At 36.5% G+C, this 21463-nt stretch overlaps 1 protein-coding gene across 2 annotated transcripts in view; it reads right to left on the bottom strand.

Annotated features, from left to right (window-relative positions):
• The window catches only part of IntS3 (integrator complex subunit 3), a 1056838-nt gene that overhangs the window by 959732 nt on the left and 75643 nt on the right, over positions 1-21463 (bottom strand). For both annotated transcript variants that reach the window (XM_090368499.1, XM_090368500.1), the window contains exons 4-5: positions 15076-15189; positions 3061-3145 (exon numbers count right to left, since the gene is read on the bottom strand). In XM_090368499.1, the coding sequence (XP_090224625.1) occupies positions 3061-3145; positions 15076-15189 (199 nt within the window). The remainder of the gene's footprint in view (positions 1-3060; positions 3146-15075; positions 15190-21463) is intronic.

Below are 21463 nucleotides of genomic sequence, written 5' to 3'. Positions count from 1 at the left end.
CCAGGTTAGGAAGCTTCGCGATAAATTAAAAAATTATCTACATCCGAACGATTGGTCTGTATTGAAGACCTCCATAGATTTGCGACGGGAAGCACAAGCCTCAGAAATAAAAAACAGACACGTTAATAAGTTGCAAACATTATCGAATAGTTCAAGACACGTTCATGCGAATTCTAACACATTGTCGCGAGCTTGCGACCAAGTTCACACGAGTTGGGTGACAGCCCCCCCACAGACACATAACGCACTACCACAGAATATGTCGGCTAGTTCACGAACATCCCCTCACCCAGTATCCAACGAACCGACATATCAACAGGTTACAAATCTTTCCTCGTGTACACTATCGCAGGACCAGATTTCACTTTTATCCAAAGGATTAAATTATAATTTACCACCTCGAAAGCTGCCAAAAAAACAATGCGTAATTGATATTGAATTTGGACTTCGTAGTGTTCCACAAAAAGATGTATTTATTCAGCAAGTTAACCAAGTAGTGAATAACATAAAAGAAACGCGACTTCCTAAATTGAATACACATGACAGTTCAGCTTTACGAGAACTTCGAGAAAATAAGGACATTATTATACAGAGGGCAGATAAAGGAGATACAGTGGTAATACTAGATAAACATGATTATATTAATAAGTTAGATTCAGTTGTATCTGATTGCTCCACTTATTGTGAAGTGGACCCGACACTGTTTACCAATTTGGTAAATCAATACAATAAAACGTTAACCACATATCGAAAAAACGACTACATTACTATGGTTCAGTTGAAGGAATTGAAGTCCAGAACATACAATATTCCTGCACTTTTTGGTCACGTAAAATTACACAAGCTTGGATTTCCGATTCGACCTATTGTTTCCTACAGGAACTCGGCATTTTCAGCCTTAGCCACACATGTATATAACATTATAAAACCTTTTAGACAGGTTATACAATTTGGGATTAAGAATTACGATACATTATTTAATAATCTTAAAGACTGTAGACTCGGCGACGATGACAATTTATTCTCATTAGATGTTACATCATTATATACGAATGTAAACGTTGAATACACATTAGATATTATTTGGGATATGTTAAATAAAAACTCGACACCGATTAATTATACGAAGCTGCCTATAAAGGAGATTTTTCACTTAATTAAACTATTAGTTGAGGCTAACTACATCACCTTTCGAGACAAGGTGTACAAACAAATTTTTGGATTACCAATGGGTTTGAGCCTGAGTGGCTTAATGTCAGAGATCTATCTCTCAACGATTGAGCAGATACATTTGACACCTTTTCGTCCCCGTATCACATACTATGGGAGGTATTTAGACGATGTTCTAGTTATTACCGATAGTAGTACTATCCAAGATATTTTACATTCGTTTAATAATATTCATTCTAGACTCAAATTTACATTGGAAAGGGAAGATACGGATACTAAGTCATTAAACTTTCTAAATTTCACGCTTACCCGGGACTCGAACAAAATACAATTTAGCATCTATCGAAAACCCACAAACACCGGTATGCTTCTACATTATAATAGCTACCACCCGTTCACCTACAAAAGATCGATTATCTTTAATCAATTTCTAAATGCCTATAAATATTCAATGACGGATTCTGCTTTAGACTCAGAAATACAAATATTAACTAGCAGATTCTTGAACAGGGGTTATCCCATTAACACAATAAATCGAATTAGGGTACAAGCTAAGGATAGGATACAAAATACTGCACCAATCAACAATAGTAATATCAAAAAATACTTTATTTCTGTCCCATATGTTGAACAGTGGCACAAACAGCTTAACAGATTCTTTAAAGATACCGAATTTAAAATTATAGCTAGGCCTATACGGAAGTTACACACTATACTGAACAATCGCTCGGTTCTTTCGGCGTTCGCAACACAAATTAATGATCTAGTATACAACATTTCTTGCGGTGATTGCGACTCGTCTTATCAGGGTTCGACGCGGTTTTCTCTTAATATCCGTGTAAATCAACACGAAGCCTCAGTTCGTGCTTCTCGTTCAGCAGCGTCAGAATTAGCCTTTCATGCCATTAACGAAAAACATACTTTTTTATTTAACGAGGCCAAAATACTTAACGTTCAACGTAATTATACGCGACTATTAATTGCAGAAACCGTTGAAATTAAATTACACGAGAATTCTGTTAATGTTCGGCGGCCATATTTGATCTCCGATGCGTGGACCTTTACACGCATGCGCGAAGACACATAATCACTATTTAAGTTGCAGGTTTAGCCTGATTCGGTAATTTTCATTCCTGTGATCACGACAGTCGGTCGAAAAGCATTGTCAGCTTCAGGAAGGAAAATCGTTTTGAATATTTTCGTTAGATTCTTTTAATTGCGTTAATTTGAATTTTAATTGTTTTGAATTGATTTTGAATTGTGTTAAATTGATTATTTAATTATTTATATTTTACTTTAATTATTTATATTTTACTTTAATGTACCGGTAAGTTGTCGATTTTTTCGTTTTTTCCGTTTTAATTTCTGGAGGGTATCATACGGAAGTGTTCCACGTACTATATTGAGGTAAACTCCTCTTATTAATTTACTAATATTATTATCAACGTAGAACATATTGAGTATTACAGCTCTGATTCATACTAACTACTATTTAAAAGAAAACATATTTTATTATTTGATGTTATTCATTAGCCAACAAATCTGCTGATATTTCTTTATGTCTGGAAAATAATTTGAATTGCTTGTCCACTCCAGTTTTCAGTATATTTTCTCAATGTACTTGACACGTTCATCAGGCTTTAGTATGCTTCATTTCAGTTTTGCTGTTCCACTCTATATCATGCTCCTATCATTTTAAAGTTCTCCATCAAGCAGATACCTACTCAAATTTTCAATAACTGTTTATATTTTTTTAAAGGAATTTTTTTAAAGAAATAATTTCCATCTAAATCATCATCCATTTGAAAACAAAAATTCTTTTCAAATGAATGTAAATAGAAATACAAACAGTAAAACAAATTAATTCATAAAAATTACCTCTTGTCTTACCTGCAATTTGCCTCAGAAAATGATAACAAAGTCCTTCTACACCACTGACTGAGTTCTTAATCATTTCTTTAATTATCCAGATCAACTATATTAAATGAATATCAATTCTAATTATTAAGTTTGGAGCAGAGAATAACATCTTATTATGCTGTATAAATACTCAGAAATTAACCTTTCTAACAAAAAATAAAATACTTTAACTTGAAGACAGTATTTGCACTCAAAGATTTAAAACATTATACACCAATAATTGCAAGCTATTCATGCAGTTTTAAATGATTTTGTACCCTGAAGTAGAAATTAAAACAAACAAATTAAATCAATTTTCTATCCAAGGGCAAACCAAATATACAGCCACTCCCTGACTTACGTAAGGGTTGCATTCATGAAACTCTACGTAAGTCACAATTTCCCCCATGCTTGTGCGGCACTCGCAACTATGCTCGCTGAATTGATTGAATCAAATAGAAATATTCGACAAACATGTAAAGAGAATTATTTATTGTATTTATTCAATTTTTTATCTCATGTGCAGGAATAATTATAAAAGAGTGCAAAAAACGAAGATAGAAAGATGGGCAAAGAAGACATTCCATGGTATATACTACAATGACCTCCATGAAGGTCACAGATAAAATGGCTTCTAATGCATAGCTCACGAGCGGGGCACTCTTCCACGAGACTGAAGGATCTGTGCTCACCATCCAAAACCAGGTAATCAACACCACAAACTACAGAAAATAAATTGTCAAGAAGCCCGGAGTGTCAGATAACACATGTCGATGATGTCACCTGGCCCCAGACAACACATCGCCGCAGAATGCAAGGTGATCATCCAGACTGAGTAGGAGTAGGAGTAGTAGTAGTGGTGTGTGATGCAAGAAAGCAAGTGTTTGAGCTTATGCAGCATCAGCCAAAAAAAAAAATCACACCATTCCCTCCAAATGCCTGTCCAATTCCTCCTTAAATTTATTTAACCTATCAATTTCCATAACGACAGATGGAAGTTTGTTTCAGCAATTAACCACCCGCTGGCTAAAGGCAAATTTCCACATATCTATTCTACATCTGTCTTTTCTTAATTTGAATTTATGCCTTAGGTTCGTAATCTGAACAAGTGGAAGGATCCCATCAGAATTCAGCGTGCTCAACCCATTAAAGGCCTTATACATCTCAATCAGATCACTGCGCAGGTGCCTAGTCTCCAGCCACTGCAATTTGCAGAACTTAAGCCTCTCTTGTTAAGAGGATCCCTTCATTCTCCACACTAATCTTGTTGCCCTTCTCTGTACAAGCTCAAGCAAATCTACATCCTTCCTAAAATGAGGCCTCCAGACCTGTATGCAGTACTCAAGGCGTGGCCTGACCACTGCCTTATACAGAGGGACAATCACCTCCTTTTCCCTGCTAGCAAAATTCCTATATATCATTGACAAAACCCCATGACCTGCCCTGGCAGCCTGTCTGCATTGCTCAGAAAACGTCATATGTGATTGCACAATTACTCCCAGGTCTTTTTCATTTTCTACCACCTTAAGTGTAGTACCACACAGTTGGTATGTTTCTCTGGGGTTACTTCTACCCATATGCAGTACTTTGCATTTGTCAAGGTTAAACTTCAGTTGCCACTTCTTAGCCCATCTGCCCAAATTATCTAGATCCTATTGCAGTAGCGCACTGCCGTTACTGTCATTAACAACCCTGCCAACCTTTGTATCATCTGCAAACTTCGACACTAAGCCTGATATACCTTCATCAATATCATTGATAAATATACAAAACAACAGTGGACCCAACACCGAACCCTGTGGGACACCACTAATAACATTTGTCCACGAAGAGCAGCACCCATTGATTACGACCCTCTGTCTTCTCCCACTTAACCATCCTTTTATCCATTGTAGCAACTTACCCTTAATACCATTCTGCTCCAATTTGTACAATAGTCTTTCATGCGCAACAGTGTCAAAAGCTTTCCTGAAATCCAAATATATGATATCAAAATTATTTTTTGCATCCAGTTCCTTTGTAACCACATCATAATATCCTATCAAATTTGTCAGACAAGACTTTCCCTTAACAAACCCATGCTGTGTCTGAATTATTGCTACAGTCTTGTCTAGATGATCCTGTAATGCATCTTTAACTGGTGACTCCATTATTTTACCCGGAACAGAAGTTAAACTAACTGGTCTGTAATTACTCGTGTCACTCTTCGATCCCCCTTTGTAAATTTGGGACACATTTGCACATCTCCAGTCCGTGGGGACCTCCCCTGAGTCAAAGGATGCTCTCATAATTATGGCTAAGGGTTTACTTAGTTGCTTTGCCGCCTCCTTTAATATAACTGGATAGATTCCATCCACCCCAGGTGCCTTTCTTATGTTTAACTTCAACAATTTCTCCTCCACTTTGCTCTCAGTTATTACAAAATATAAACTCATTGACATGACCAGGTTGTCAGGATTACATACCAGTGGATCAAAAAAAGTGTACCGCATTACAAGTACAAACCCCAGGCCATACTAGAGACCCAAACTCTAAAGCTGTATACTGGGGTTATGCTATAAAAAACAGACAAGACCACACTGCTGGCAACCTCCAGAAAACCCATGAGGAAAAGATCAGGAAAAACCCCAAAGAAGGAAAGGAAAACCTATACACCCTCTCCCACCTGATGAACATGGATGATACCAAGCTCCACGTGGCAAACAAGAAGTAACTCCAGCAACTAGTCCGGATTACCAAAGAATTCAGCAATGATATCAAGATGGAATTTGGTATAGACAAATGCAAGACCTATGGAGTGCATCAGGAGAAATTCGTCGGCTGAAACGATGAAACTACCAGATGCAGACTGGTAACAAGATTGAAGCCATGACAGAGAAAGAGACCTATAAATACCAGGGGGTAATGCAGGCTCAGCAGTTAGAGCTTAAGTTAATCAAGGCCTGCCTGACCGAAAAATAACACCAGAGACTCAGACACCTGCAGAAAGCAAAGCTGAAGTCAGGGAACACAGTTAAAGCCATAAATACCTATGCAGTGCCAGTGCTAACTGGACTAACAACGAGTTGAAGGATATCATGAGAAAGACAATGGTGACCAAGAGTTGCCAACACCATGCAAAGTCAGCTGGGGAGAGTCTGACAATAGCTCGGAAGGAGAGAGGAAGGGACCTGATAGACCTCATCAAGCAAAAGAATACAGCAATAGCTAACCTGAAGAATTACTTCCAGAAAAACACAGCAGCACTCTACCAAGCCAAAAGGAAGATAAAAAAGCAGCATACCCTACCCAACATAAGCAAGGAGCCCTCTCCCACCTAGACGGCACAAATGAAGCTAGAAAGATAGGCAAAGAAGACACTACAATAACCTCCATCAAGATCACATTGATAAAATGGCTTCCAATGCATGGCTCGAAAGCAGGATGCTCTGCCCTTAGACTGAAGGATTTGTGCTCGCCATCCAATGTAATCAACACCAGAAACTATAGAAAATACATTTCCAAGGAACCCAGAGTGTTAGATGGCACATGTAGATGATGAATAACAACCATCCCGATCATTGTGTCAACCACTGGTATCGTGCCAAAAGTCCTACATAACAGCCTCGCAGCAATAGGTCTCCCAGAGAACACCTGCAAGAAACGCCAGAGAGTTGCAATCCTGAATAGCTGTAGCATAGTCAAAGAGTTCCTCGGCCAACGGTAATACCAGACATAACCACCCTGTGTACTTGGTAGCAGTACCCGTCACGCTGTGTAACCCCCAATCAAGGAGAGATAATATAAGATAACAATAATAATAATAATAACTTTTTCTCCTTTGAGATTTTTTCATCCCTGTGATAGGTATTGGTGCCAAGTGCATGGGAAGGCTGGTTGTGTCTTGATATTATTATTATAGTAGAACCCAGATAAGAAATTCCCACATAAGAAGTTTCCGCCTATACTAGGTTTGGTTTCTTAAGTCCTAATTTCATCTCTATATGTTGTAATGTATTATTTTCACGTGTAAGAAGTTTCCCTGAGTAAAAAATTTCCTGCATAAAAAGTTTGTGATAAAGAATACACAGTGTATTATTATAATAGTTTTCCCACATAATACGTTTTTTAAATATAGAAATTATTTATTTTTAATATTAAAAAATATTAAACAATATAAACATTTGGTAATTGAACAAGTTAGTGGTAAGCATCATTTTAGTTCATAGTAAACCACACCAAAGTAGTTGAAATAGCATTGTTTTTGTTATATCTCATATTGTGAATGCCTTCACAATGAGTTTCCCTGATATTGCACTACAACCAATCAGCAACACTTCGCCAATGGTGAAGACTGATGTTACTTATTCTTGGCGGATACCACCACCCAGGGATAGTAGTATCTACCAAGAATTCATTGTCAAAGCGTTGCTTATTTGAAGTAGTTCAATATCAGGGCAACTCGTTACACAGGCATTCACAATATGAGATATAACAGAAACGATGCTATTTCATCTACTCAGTGATTTACTATAAACTAAAATGATGCTAAGAACTAACTTGTTCAATCAGTGAATTTCCGTAGTATGAGGCTTTCAGCACTAAAACCTTTTTATAAACATTTTGATATGAAATGACATATTGCAATTGTTTTCATCGATATCCATAATTGGATACGTAGACCACATTAAGCGTTAAGTTCTGATGGTTGTGAAGAGTTCTGAATTACTTAATGGATTGTTACTCTGTCTTACTGTAATTGTAACCTTTTAAGATATGTTGAAACTCCAAAGGAACTCATTCTTCCAACTTGGTAACGAGTTTACCAATAGCAGAATGTTAAGCAATTAGAAATCTTTGGTTTAAAAATGTTTCCCATAGGGAGAGTAAAATATTTATAGTACTTAAAAATCAACTTTAACTTATGTATGTGTATCTTTTCATTTTTATTTGTATAGTTAATATTTCATACCCTTAGGTCACTTTCCATTCTAAGAAGTTTTCCTGCATAAGAAGTTCTAAACCTCCAGTCCCTTGGAAAACTTCTTATCTAGGTTCTATTGTATTATTATTACTGTTGGTCGAGGAACTCTCGTACTATCCCAGACGTTCCTGGGATAGTGGCTTTCTGCATTTCCATGTAAGTATTCTCTGGGAGGTTCTTATGGAGGGTCTTTGACACTGGGAACCATGCCAGTGGTTGACATGGTAATCGGGATGGTTGTTACTTGTTCCATATGCCATATTTTTGGCTTCCTGTGTTTTTAGCCTGAGTACTTCCAGATCTTTTCCTTGAATGTTTTCTGGCGGTTGCTGGTGTTGGGCACGAGTATGTCAACCAGGTAGATAGCCATTTCCTTCTTGTCGATGAGAGTTATGTCTGGACTGTTGTGTGTGATCGTTTTGTTTGTTATTATGGCATGGTCCCGGTATAGTCTGGGAGTAGAGGTCTCTAGTATGGCCCAAGTTTCGCACTTCTAATACGGTAAACTTCCTTTGATCAGCTGCTCTTTTTGCACTAACTTCTGATATATTATCCCAGCCACAAGGTCATGTCTGTGAGTGTACTCCATTCTGGGTGATCACTCTGCATCAAGAGGTTATCTGCTGGATTGTTTCTGGAGTCAGGTGTCATTGATGATATATGTCATCTGCTACTCCAGGGTCCTTGGCAAAGTATCTCCTCTACTTCCTGGTGTTGATTGCCTAATCTCAGATGGCAAGTATGAATCCTTCAGTCTCGGGGAAGTGGTTTCTTCCCATGAGTCAGGCACTGGAAGCCATCGTATCTATGTAGACTCAATGCGTAGCATTGTAGTGTCTGCCACTGAGTGTCTTCTTTCCCCATTTATCTTTCTTTCTTCTGTCTGTGTGAGTATGGTCTCTTTGTTAAGATTGAGTGTTGTGTGCCATCTGTCTAATTTTCTTATGGGTCATCAGATTAGTGCTGTGTTTGCTGGAAGTAATCCCGCAGGTTTTTAATCACCTTCTCTAATTCAATGAGGTCAATCAGTCTCCTCCGTCCTTCTTTACAGCCTATGGTCAGTCTCTCAATGGATGAGTACGGTTGGTGTTAGCAGCTCTTCGTCATCATTATACTGCTTGATCTCATAATCTCCTACAGCTTGGTTTTGGTCCAATTTACAATACTGAAGGAGTATATTAGTACTGGGACTGCATAAATGTTTATGGCTAAGAGGATGTTCCCACGATTCAGTTTCATTTTAGGAGGCTACTAAGGTTCTGAGAGTATTTCTCAATCAGGCGGACAATGATTTAATTGAGTTCTAACTGGTGGGCCTACAAATATCATCCCCATATATTTGTATGTCTCTTCCACATTGTACACTTTCTGTACACATTGTACTCCCCAAATTCCAATTCTGTACTGCTTATGTCTGTGTGACACCACATCTCTGATATCCCAATAATATCTGCCTTTGATGTTTTGAGCAATACCTCAAAATCATCAAATTTATTTACCAAACTCCTAGCATTGGTGTACACACAAGTATACATGCACCTGTTCCTATTTTTAGCTACACTAACACAATGACTCCCAGCAGTCTCTGAAATACCCTGCATCTTGTTTTCCAGGCTGCTGCTCATTCCAACAGAAGCAGTGCAAGAATCAACAGTGACCTGTACTTGTTAAGTAATTCTGCCAGTCTTCCACTCTTAATATCATTAGTGCCAATGGGTACAACAATATCACCCTTTGTGCCCTTAAAAGTTGATATCTGCTCTACAACGTTATCTACCTTTGCCCCTGGCAGACATACCCTTGTCCTGTTCCACCTATCCTTTTTGCACAATATGATCCCCATTTCCTTGACAATAGAGTCACCGACAACAACTAGTTCCTTTGGGACCAGCGCATTCTGCCTTGGGGGTTGCCGCTGTGTTCCGTGATGTTCAAGTGCAAGCTCTGGCATTGATGTGGGCAGCTGAGAGCTTGATGGGCCCCTCAATTTAAATCCTTCGGGGTCATCCACCCTGTCCTTCAAGCTTTCATATAGGCCCATAACAACACTGAGTTGGTGCCTAATTTCCTCACACTCCTTAAATTGCGCACACACAAAAACATTCCCCTTGGCAATATCATGTCCCGTTCCTGACTGTCCACAAATATCAACAAGCAGTGCATTTCAAAAGGCTATGATTCAGAGGACAATTGCCCCCCCCTCAGTTCTCTCCTGAGCCACAGCACTCCCATTAGTTTGAGCCTTTTGCTTTGCTGCTCTGGTCTGAGTCATGATTTCTAATCAGTTTCAAATAAAATTCTAATACAAAATATAACCCTAAACTTATATTCCAATGCAGTTATAGCACTATATATATATGTATTTCAGTATTGAATATTATCTCCGAGTTACTTTATGACTTTCTTATCTCATGTCAAGTTGTGTATTAATTTATAATGTTAATTTATAATGTTAATTTATAATGTTATAATTAATTTATTGATTGGAACTTGTGGGTTAGTGATTCGCACAGTAGCAAGATTTTGTGGATTTATTGGAGTATTGTTTTCTACAGCAACATGTTCGAGGGGCAACCATAGGGTTGTTTGTTTGTATGTTTCGGGATTTATTGGGCGCATCGGCAACTATGACCATAGTGCGCCACAACCATAGGGAGTAATAGTCTTAATCTGATTATCAGCAGTGATTATTCATGCATTAAGAATTTGCATGATAAAGGAACCAGTAGGTGACAGTAATCACAGTGTACTGATAATGGGATTTACTTAAAGATGTAACTACCATTAAGGGTAAAGGGAAGGGTGTTTGTTTTTGTAAAGGTGACTACAGTGGTCTCAAACAGTTTTTAAATTCTATACAGTGGAATCAACTGATGATGATGATGATGTTACCAACATTGAATTCTAAATGGGAAGCCTTCAGGGACTTAATTTGGAGGCTACTAGGGAGCCTACAGGGAGACTACTCTATTCCTGTAGAAGCAGTCTCTCCTGTTAACAAGCACAGAACATGCTGAGAAAAATTTTACCCCATGAGCCTTGCACAATCTCTCCAGGGCCAAATTGATTGACAAGGCTCTCATCATATACTCCCTCTTATCATGTCTTGGCAGAATTGCAGACACTTTCAAATTTAACCCTAAGTCGCAACTTTTATTATTTTTTTTCCAACATTAGCCTGTACTTGCTAAGCAAGTCTGCAGATCTCTTACTCTTAATGTCATTGGTGCCAACATGTACAACAATATTGCCCCTGTGCCCTTAAAAGATATCTGCTTTTCAACATCATCAACTTTTGCCCCTGGCAGACAAACCCCGGCCCTGTTCCACCTATCCTTTTTGAACAATATATTTCCCGTCTCACTGGCAATAGAGTCACCAACAATAACTAGCTCCTGTGGGACCATTGCATTCTGCCCTGAAAATTGGCACTGTGTTGCCTGATGCACAAGAATGAGATCTGGCATTGAGTTGGGCAGCTAAGAGCTTGATGGGGCCACCGTATTAATTCCTTTGAGGGCATCTACCATACTCTTCAAACTCTCATAGGTTCTCATCAGAACGCTGAGTTGGCACTCAGCGTTCTGATGAGAACAATTTCTTGACACTCTGCACCTAGCATACACAAAGACATCCTCCTTGGCTAGATCATGTCCTGTTCCAGAAAGATCCACAAATATTTCACGATTTACACATTTTTTAGGCTGTGATGCTTTGAAGAATCACCCCCTTCAGTTCTCTCCCAGTGCTACAGCACCCCTGTTACTTTGTGCACGTTGCTTTGCTGCTCTAGTCTGGGGCATGATTTCTGTTTAAATACAATTTAATTAATTAACAATGAAAATTAATAAGGTTAATAAATTTAATAAATTAATTAACTATACTATACTACACTTGACTATACAATACTATACTAAGCTAATGCCGATATTACACTATCTAGTTTTATGTTATACCTTACGCTGTCAAGTTTGAGGTATATGCTATCAATTTACATTATTTAAGACTGAAATTGTTATTTGAGAGTAAAGGACTGTATCTCTGTTCAGTCACTTTCTGAAAAAAATTTTAAATGTTTCTGATTTATGCATGAAAGGCATTTACAGACCTTCATATCAGTACATTTCAATAAACGTTTCATATTTCACAAGACATTGAATTGTTTCTTTCAAGCAGTAATTGAGACTAGCACCACATAATTTGGAGGCTATAATAAGTACTTTTATTAAATAATGCAGCCTTATGCTGCATTATTTTTTGGACATGAAAAAAAATTACACAAAAGAATTTTACTTGAAATTAAAAAAAAAAAAAACTTGAAAGTTTTCTTAGAGGTGAGATTTTTGTCTACTACATATTTTTACATCATCAAAAATAGGAATTACTCTTTACATAATAATTTTATTTAGAACTTAATTTCTAGTTGAAATTGAATAATCTGAAAGATCAAAGTATAAATAACACTGGTCTGTATTATTTTTGTTGAATGAAAACTGACTACAGTTTCATTCCCAAATGGAATTGCCAAAAGCAATCACTTTTTAAACTATATATCAGTAAACCCCCGCTATTCGCGGGGGTTACGTTCCTGAGAAATTCCGCGAATACTGAAAACGCGAATACTGAGTTATGGCGCCCATGGTAATAAAAGGGTTCCGTTCCAAAGTATGAAATATATAACAAAAATTAGTCTAAAATTTTGTCTGTACGTATTATGTGTATTTACCTACATAATATGACTATGTACATAGACAAACGTAGAGAGTAAGTACATAAAAAAAAAAAAGCATAAGGCATCGAAATGAAAATAAGAAACAATTTATTAAATGTAATACTGTACATATTTATTAGACATTTTAAAGAAACCTTTCAAAAACATATCAAGAACATGGGTTGCTGGGCGAAAAATAACCATATCGATTTTTAAATCTTTCAAACCAGCCTTTGCTGGCTAAAAAACTTATCCCGCGAGTGCTATCACCAGTTTCACTAAAGTGTAGTGTTGATAAAGGTGTTTTGCCTTTTCACGAATGATAAGTGAACTTAACGGAATTTTATTTTGAGTTCGGTCTTCTATCCACAGATTTAAAGCCTTTTCCATTTTTTCTAATTTCACATCACGAGTTACAGAGCAAATTTTTGATGCAATTAGCGCGTTTTCACGGACACTACGGCGGATTTTTTCTTCCGATTTCTTGATTGATCGTACCGTTGACTCATTGATTTTATAATGTTTTGCCACTGAGGAGACACTTTCACCATTAGAAATTTTGTCTAACAATTCAGTTTTACTCGCTAATGTCATCACCTTCTTTGATCTTTTCACAGTTCCCTTTTTATTCGCGGCCATATTTTTGTAGGATTAGAAAAGAACTTGTCCACAATAAAATCACTTTCTTTTAACTTTAACACGCTCGAAAAAGTCTGTTTACATCAACACACTGCAAAATGGTAGATTTTTCACTTTTGTAAACGTATCAATTAAAAGCAAGAGATGAAACCTTCTATGACAAGCGCATTACACATACTGAACAAGGATTAGCTTGAAACATCCGCGCTCGCGATTTTGTCACCCCCCACCCATTGAGCGCAGGAAACTTCCTTTTTACACCTTTTCAGTTATTTTTACTCATTTTTAGAGAATAAAGCACAATTACAAAATGAGGAGGCACACTTGATACACATAAAGCTGTGAGCGTGTAGCAAAACGAATAAACAACACCATAAAGGCAGAGACAACTCTATTAACACCTCACTAGCTCACATTTTACATTTCTGGGGGTTACTACCATAAAACAATAAAAACAATTTCCAGTTGCGTTCCTGCTAGTGGAATCTGTTATAAACTGGTAGTGAACTCTATCTAATTGCATTTGCGATAATACCGATAGGATAGCTGTAATTGTGTTGGTTTTTAAGTTATTATGGTGAAATGTGTTTCCCCTTCACTGCTATAAAAAAATAAATACATTTTCAGAATCTTCTCTTCATTTCTATCGTGTTGCGTTCAGTTGGGGTGATTCCGCGTTCGACTGCCATTTCTTGTAAACACAAAGGCGAATCGTGCATATGCGAATTCAGTTCGTGTTATATACAATATCGTTCCCCTAAATTGTGTAAGATTGAATTAGTGTAGTGTAAACACGTGTTATAAGACGACTGACTGTACTACTCTGTGGACTGGGCAAAATGATTTTAGCCACACCCATGTTTTTTTCATGGCGGAAAATGTTCCGGCGCTTTAAAATTCACATTTTTTTAGGTTTAAATCAGCGACCGCGAATACGCGAAACCGCGAATACAGATACCGCGAATAGCGGGGGTTTACTGTATTGCAACAGAATTTTCATAAAATGGCATTACTGCATTTGCCAGAACCACTCAAATAATATACAGAATATATCAAAATTGGTATTTTTAGTAATGAAAAAAAGTGCTATAGTGTTTTAATTTTTAATTTATTATTAATATGAGTTATTATTATTAACGTATTCCAAGAAAGACCCCACATAGAACACTATGTCCAGGTATGTAGACCTAAAAAAAGATATTGAGATTCCTGAAAGGGTCCAAAAATGGGCAACCCACATGATGAATCTGTAAAAGGACAATGTATGAGGGAGGGCTTTGATTATGTGGGCTACAGAGCTTGGCAACCAAATACCTTGTGGACCTTACTGAAGTCTATGAAGCTTTGAGAGGTGGTACCTGGTTTAGTGAGATGACTGTGTACCTGCGGATTTGTTCTCAATATTCTATGCTGAACACCATTCATTGAATGTTTGAATTACATGTGTTTTGTTATAATAATACATTTTTCATTTTGTGCAAAAATTGAAATGACAGAACATAATACACATGTGGAATCAGCACCTAAAAATTTGAAGTTCATCTATTTGCACAAGCAGAAAAATTATATTTTAAATGTACACCAATGTAATGCTATAGTATTCTAATTTAAGGAAAACTATATGTTACCAAAAAAAATTTCTTTGTAACATGTAGAAGTTCTCCTTGAAGCAAAATATTTTACTTATGCCTACCTGTGTTCTACAGATGTCATGTAATTTGGTGTATTTTTCCAGTATGATTTGGGCTACGTTGGTCAGGATAAGATTCAGACCATCTCTAGTAATATAAGTGAGATCTCTATAATACTGAAAGTGAAAAAATAAAACTGTCAGCACAAATCAAATATTCATCTCAAAAATAATAATATATATTACTTTAACATTATGTAATCATAATGTTATCATAATACAGTGCTGCCTCTCTAATTGCAAATATTCACAACTCGGCAAGGGCATATAGTAGAGGTTTCCTTACTTGAGACTGGTACAGCGAGAGAATTACTCATAAAAATGAATTCAAATCAGAAATCTACACCAGCTGACAGCCACTTACAAGGTGATAGTTGGCAGCCACAGAGAGTGGACATTGGGAAGTGAACTTTGTAAGATTATAATTAAGAAGACTGAAGGAAAATGATTAAGAGATTAGTAGACAAAGTTTTGTTTACCCATAATTTGCTTAAATATCTTGTAATTTTCTTATCTTCCTGTATTTATATAGGTAATATTACAGGAAATATTTACAAAATTTTTTCTTGTAATATTTTGTAAATTTAATATTTTCCTTTTTTAAAACTAATTCTGCTAAGTTACATTCTTTTTTGGTATATCATAAGTTTAAATTTTTAAGTTCAGGTATAAAATTTAGCAACTGCTTAATTTAATGTTTAGTCGATTTAAATTCTGTAAAGTTAATTTTATAATATTTTGTTTTAGTTTAATTCTTAATGAATGAATGAATAATTCATCCAAAGATACATGCCTCAGACAGAAATGGCTACAGGTGATTCCTGTATGAGTCATGAGTTCATTGTTTGGATAGTCTGTAGCATGTATTCAAAGGAACTGATGACACTTTACTTTGGTCCTGATGTAAAGATTTCAAATTAAAACTTTGTATATTACAAAACAAATGTGATTCACTGAAGAAATGGGTGCTTGCCTTAGAGAAAAATACAACTGGAAATTCATCAGAGATGTATCTAATCAATTGATGTACTCCCAATTCAGGCTCACTCAGAACAATCAAGTGTACTGCTCTATTTCAAGAAGATTTAGTTTATTTTGGAGATTCCAGTGTCAGATAAAAGGATAACATTTTTTGTAATATGGAGAGGTAGACTAGAACCAGAGGACATCTGCTGGTAGCAATATTTCTTAAAATGATGCCACTAACAGAATGTCAGATTTTAAGATGGAGGGAAGTAAAGAGAGCCGTATTATTCTTGTAGGGACTAATGATAGCAAACACACACAAAATTATGATTTATTGGATAAATATCCAACTGAAAAAATTCCACGAATTAGGTTAGAATACATGTCTGCATAACCTTTGTTCAAATATATTTGAATAAAGGTGGTGCAAGGGTGTTTGCCAATAGAGGGGTTAGGTGTAATACAGATATGCACACTTAGTCTTAGCAGTGTCTACACTAATGCCAGAAGTGCATTGTCAATAAAATGAGTGTAGCCATTTCAAACTCCCACTAAGGACAACATCCTGACCTAATATGGCTAACAAAAACGAGGTATGATCCAGAAATATAAGAAGTTAAGTTTCACTATGCCATGAATAATGTATTTAGGAAGGACACACATGATAGAAGAAGTGGGTGCAATCATGCTTTTTATCAAGAGAAGCTTGGGCATGACATAAGCATTTTCATATTCAGAACTTATCCATGTCAGCACAGAAAATGTGTAGCATTAAATAGTTGAATGCAAAGGTAAAACGATAATGACAGTATGCTACCAACAAGAAGATTGTAAAGAATATGACAAGAGCCTCTACATGTAAAGTGGGTAATTCCATTTTAACTACTACTGATTGGGGCAAGTAAGAGGGAAACTTATAACAGGAGACAAAATTTTCAAATAAACTAAATGATTATTATTTGCGTCAAAATGTTAGCAAAATACAGGGCCATCAGAATGGTGATTATGGAAATCTAAATTGGATAAAGAGAGAAGGGGGAAGAGCACTTGTTAAAGGCAAAGGAATGGGTTTTAATCTCAGAAAAGGAGATAATGATAGCTTAAGTTGCTAAAACTAAACAGTACAAAACAGAAAAAAAAAAAGGCATAGAACAGGTCCAAAGCAATGAAAAGCACTGGAACTTATGATATCTACAAATTTAAGTGTAATGGCATCACAGAAAAGATTAAGTTGGAAATGACAAATATTTCATGTATATTTGTCATAAATCTATGGGTTAACTATGGTGTATTTACACCGATATTATATAGTTAATTATCAAAACCCATAAGGATTATGCCTAGTGCATTAATTTTCCAAATACATTACCACCACACCCTTCTGGCATCTCTCATAATCTCTCATCTCTCATATAACTTCGCAACTGAGATGGCTTATTATATTACCTACCCGCCCACTGATGATGAAGCCAAAAAGCTTCGAAACGATCGTCTGGGTGGTGGTACGCTGAAAATAAATAACAGTAGCCTTCTCTACTAGAGAAGCGTTATTTATTTGAAGTAATTCAATAGTAGCTATCTTGTTGTGAAGGCAACCACATTATGAGATACAATTAAAACGATGCCTTCTACGCTACAATCGTAGCTCAAATCTATGGGTTAACTATGGTGTATTTACACCGATATTATATAGTTAATTATCAAAACCCATAAGGATTATGCCTAGTGCATTTAATTTTCCAAATAATCATAATGAATCGTTATTTTGAAACATTTCAGACTTTTTGGGGCTATTTCCTACATATATTTTTTCTAAATATTTTTTTATGTATTTAAATTCTTAAAGGTTTTTTTTTTGAAAAAATGTGTATTAGTTGTCCGTTGACACTTTTAATTGACCAATAAAGGTGCACTTCACCAATGTCTCCAAAATTCACCAAAATTTGTACTCTTTCGTGGAAATGACCCAGCCTGTATTTTTAATCAGTAAAGTAGACATTACCCTTAAGTGGGCATTAAGTTGCAATTTACGTTACATCAAGAGTACGATATGAGTCATTGTGTCCCCCAGAAATGGGTTCCTTTTTAGCTGTATGTGTACAGTATACAGTATTTCTTAAAAGTGTGATACCATTAATCCCTAGTACACTACATCTGAGATTTTGGGTTGACCTACTTTCAATTATAAGAACAATCACTTGTAACACTTTCTAATCGCTTCTTTGCTATATTCAATACTGACCAATAATTTAGAAATACAGGTAAGGGGAATGCTTACACATCATTCAGACAGTGAGAATTGAAGTGACAGAAGTGAGAGTCAGTTCTAATTTTTTAATTTAAGTAGAGGTTGATATCAATGTTCGTTTTGGAATTATATTAAATATGGTAAAATGAAAATTTATTACATTTTTTTAATATAATTAACATTGATAATTATTATTGTTATATAATTATTAATATTGAATTTTGAATTTGAAAGTTTATTTATTTTTATTATTATGAAACTTAAAAGTAATGCTAGCGATTTTATTTATATAAAAAGTTTCAATCAGAGTGGGATAAAAATCGATCCTGGGAGGGGAAATGAATTTGAAAAACAAATTCAGGCTCAGGTCGGGCCGGGTAAAAATAAAAAATGTAGCCCCGTGCAGATCTCTAGGGTGGGAGGAGTGGGGGATGAGGAAATCACCCCAGACATGGGACCAATATACCATGGCAGAGTGGATTTGAGATTTGTACAAAATGAGTAGATGTTCAGAAGAAAAGTAATGTCAAGAGCTAAAAAGAAAACCAGTTTTTCAGGAAACTAGAAGTCAGGAAAATCCCTAATAGAGATATGTGATCCTATCTAGAAGTCTGAATGTCATCAAAGGTATGCATAGTAGTAGAATCTTTTTTGCAAGACTCAAGATAAGACTGAGTTTTAAAAGGATTGAAATTAACAGCATTTAAGGAATTTGTGGTGGTGAAAATTTAAAAGCTTAAAGCTGTTGTGCAAGTTTCTCAAAATGGAAAGTGGAATGCAATGTGCTATTATCACCAAAACTATGGATAAGATATCAAGTCAATGAAAGAAGCTCATTAATATACAAGAAGAAAAGAGTGAGAGAAAGAAGAATGAGAGTGAGAGAAAGAAAAATGAGAGTGAGAGAAAGAAAAATGAAGAATGAGAGAAATTTTGAGGAACATCAGCATTAATGGAGAAGCTAGAAGACAGAGCCATCTGCAATCAACCTGCAATGAGCAGTCAGAGAGAAAAGCAGTCAGAGAACAGTTGGAAAACTATAAGACGGAAGCTTATTCAGAAGACCTTTATGTCAAACATGATCAAAAGCCTTAGAAATGTCAAGAGCAACTGCTTGAGTTTCATCAAACTTTCCAACTGAATTTGTCCATAGATGGGTGACATAAGCCAACATATCACCGGTGGATTGACATAGACAGAATCCACACTGGCAATCATTGATCAGATGGAAAGTTTCAAGATAGTTTGGGACTGGCAGTTAATGGACTTCTCCATTACTTTAGCAAGAGTAGAATTAAGTATAATGGGATGATAATTGGATGGGAGGAATTTGTCACACTTTTAAGGAACTGGCTGGATATGAGCAAATTTCCAAGCAGAAGGAAAAACACCAGTGGAATAAGAAAGTACAAAAAGCTGTGCTCCTGAGCAGGTTTTTCAGAAAATGTGGAGAAATGCCATCAGATCCTGGCACTTGTTGGCATCAAGATTGTTCAAAATTCTGATATTCTTTTGACAGAAGACCATGGGGGAACACTGAATGGCATGTATTGGGAATGGTAGAAGGTGGTTTAAAAATATTGTTAATATAACGGTTAGAAGAAAGGTAAGAGGCTAGTAAGTTGACTTTGTCATTAGCTGAGCAGGCAACAGAACCATCAGATTTTAACAATGGTGGGAGAATGGATGGACAATTTTTTGGACAAAAGACAGTTTTGGGAACACAATTTTGCCCAGACACAAGAGGAGGGAGAATTTGATAACAGCCTTATCAATCAAGTCGGCCCTGGAGAGACTTGTGCAAGGCTCATGGGGTAGAATTTTTCTCATCATTGTCTGTGTTTGTCAGGGAAAGATTGTTTCTACAGGGATGGAATACATTTAAATAGAAAGGTTGCAAGAATATTTGCTGATGCTATCAAGGCAGTGTTCAGTGTGTCGGAACACTGCTAGCTTGGGGGATTCACAGACTAATACATTAACAGTATCCACAGGCAGAGGTGAAAGTGATTCTTGCACTGCTTCTATTGGAATGAGCAGAAGTCTGGAAAGTTGGGTGCTGGGGATTTCAAAAACTGCTGGGAGTTGGCACGGAACAAGTAAATACATGAGTTATGTTAGGATAACTAAGAGTAAGAACAGGTGCATGTATACTTGCATATATACCAATGCTAAAAGTATAGTGAATACATTTGATGGATTTGAAGTGCAGGTGAAGAAATCAAAGGCTGATACTGTTGGGATATCGGAGACATGGTGTCACACAGAATTGGAATTTGGGAAGTACAATGTGTACAGAAAGGATAGACATGATAGAAGGGGAGGAGGGTTAAAGCTATTAGTGAAGAAACATATAAAATTTAAGAAAGTGCATCCAGTTGACATGGGTGGACATTGCAGTGTTGAGTCAGTTTGGTGTGACATAACCACTGGGAAAGCAAAGTTGAGAGTAGGAGTGTGTTAATGACTCTGATGAGTACAATGAACAACTGTACAGATAAATAGTGTGGGCCAGTAAATCAGATTGTCTTATAATGAGGGATTTTAACTTCCCAGATATACACTGGAACTTGTGGGTTGGTCACTCACATAATAGCAAGACTTTTGTGAATTTATTGGTTGATTGTTTTCCACAGCAGCATGTTCAAGAGGCAACCAGAGGGAGTAATACTCTTGATCTGATTATCAGAAGTCATTATTCATGCATTACGAATCTGCAGATAAAGGAACCACTAAATGGCAGTGATCACAGCGTACTGACGTGAGATTTACTCAAAGATGTAACTACCATCAGAGGTAAAGGGAATGGTTTTTGCTTTCGTAACGGTAACTACAGTGGTCTCAGACAGTTTTTTAAATTCTATACAGTGGGATAACTGATGATATCCCACTGTACTTTAATTCTATACTTTAATTAAAGTATAGAATTTAAGTTTCAGGGATAAGAAGGTATCCCCTTCTATAAGGCAATGGTCAGGATGCTCCAGACCTGTATACAGGTACCAGACTTGTATACAGGTCTGGATGCCTCATTTTAAGAAGGATGTAGTGCTGTTGGAACGAGTACAGAGAAGGGCAACAAGATTAATGAATGGAACCAAGGGTTGCTCTTACGAAGAAAGGCTTAAGTTTTGCAAATTACAGTGTCTGGAGACTAAGCACCTGGAAGGTGATCTG

This window comes from Mastigoproctus giganteus, chromosome 2 (assembly GCF_048544385.1).
Source record: "Mastigoproctus giganteus isolate SK-2022 chromosome 2, ASM4854438v1, whole genome shotgun sequence".
Taxonomy (NCBI): Eukaryota; Metazoa; Arthropoda; class Arachnida; order Uropygi; family Thelyphonidae; genus Mastigoproctus; species Mastigoproctus giganteus.
Note: the sequence above shows the minus strand (reverse complement) of the source record. Positions and strands in the feature narration are given on the sequence as shown.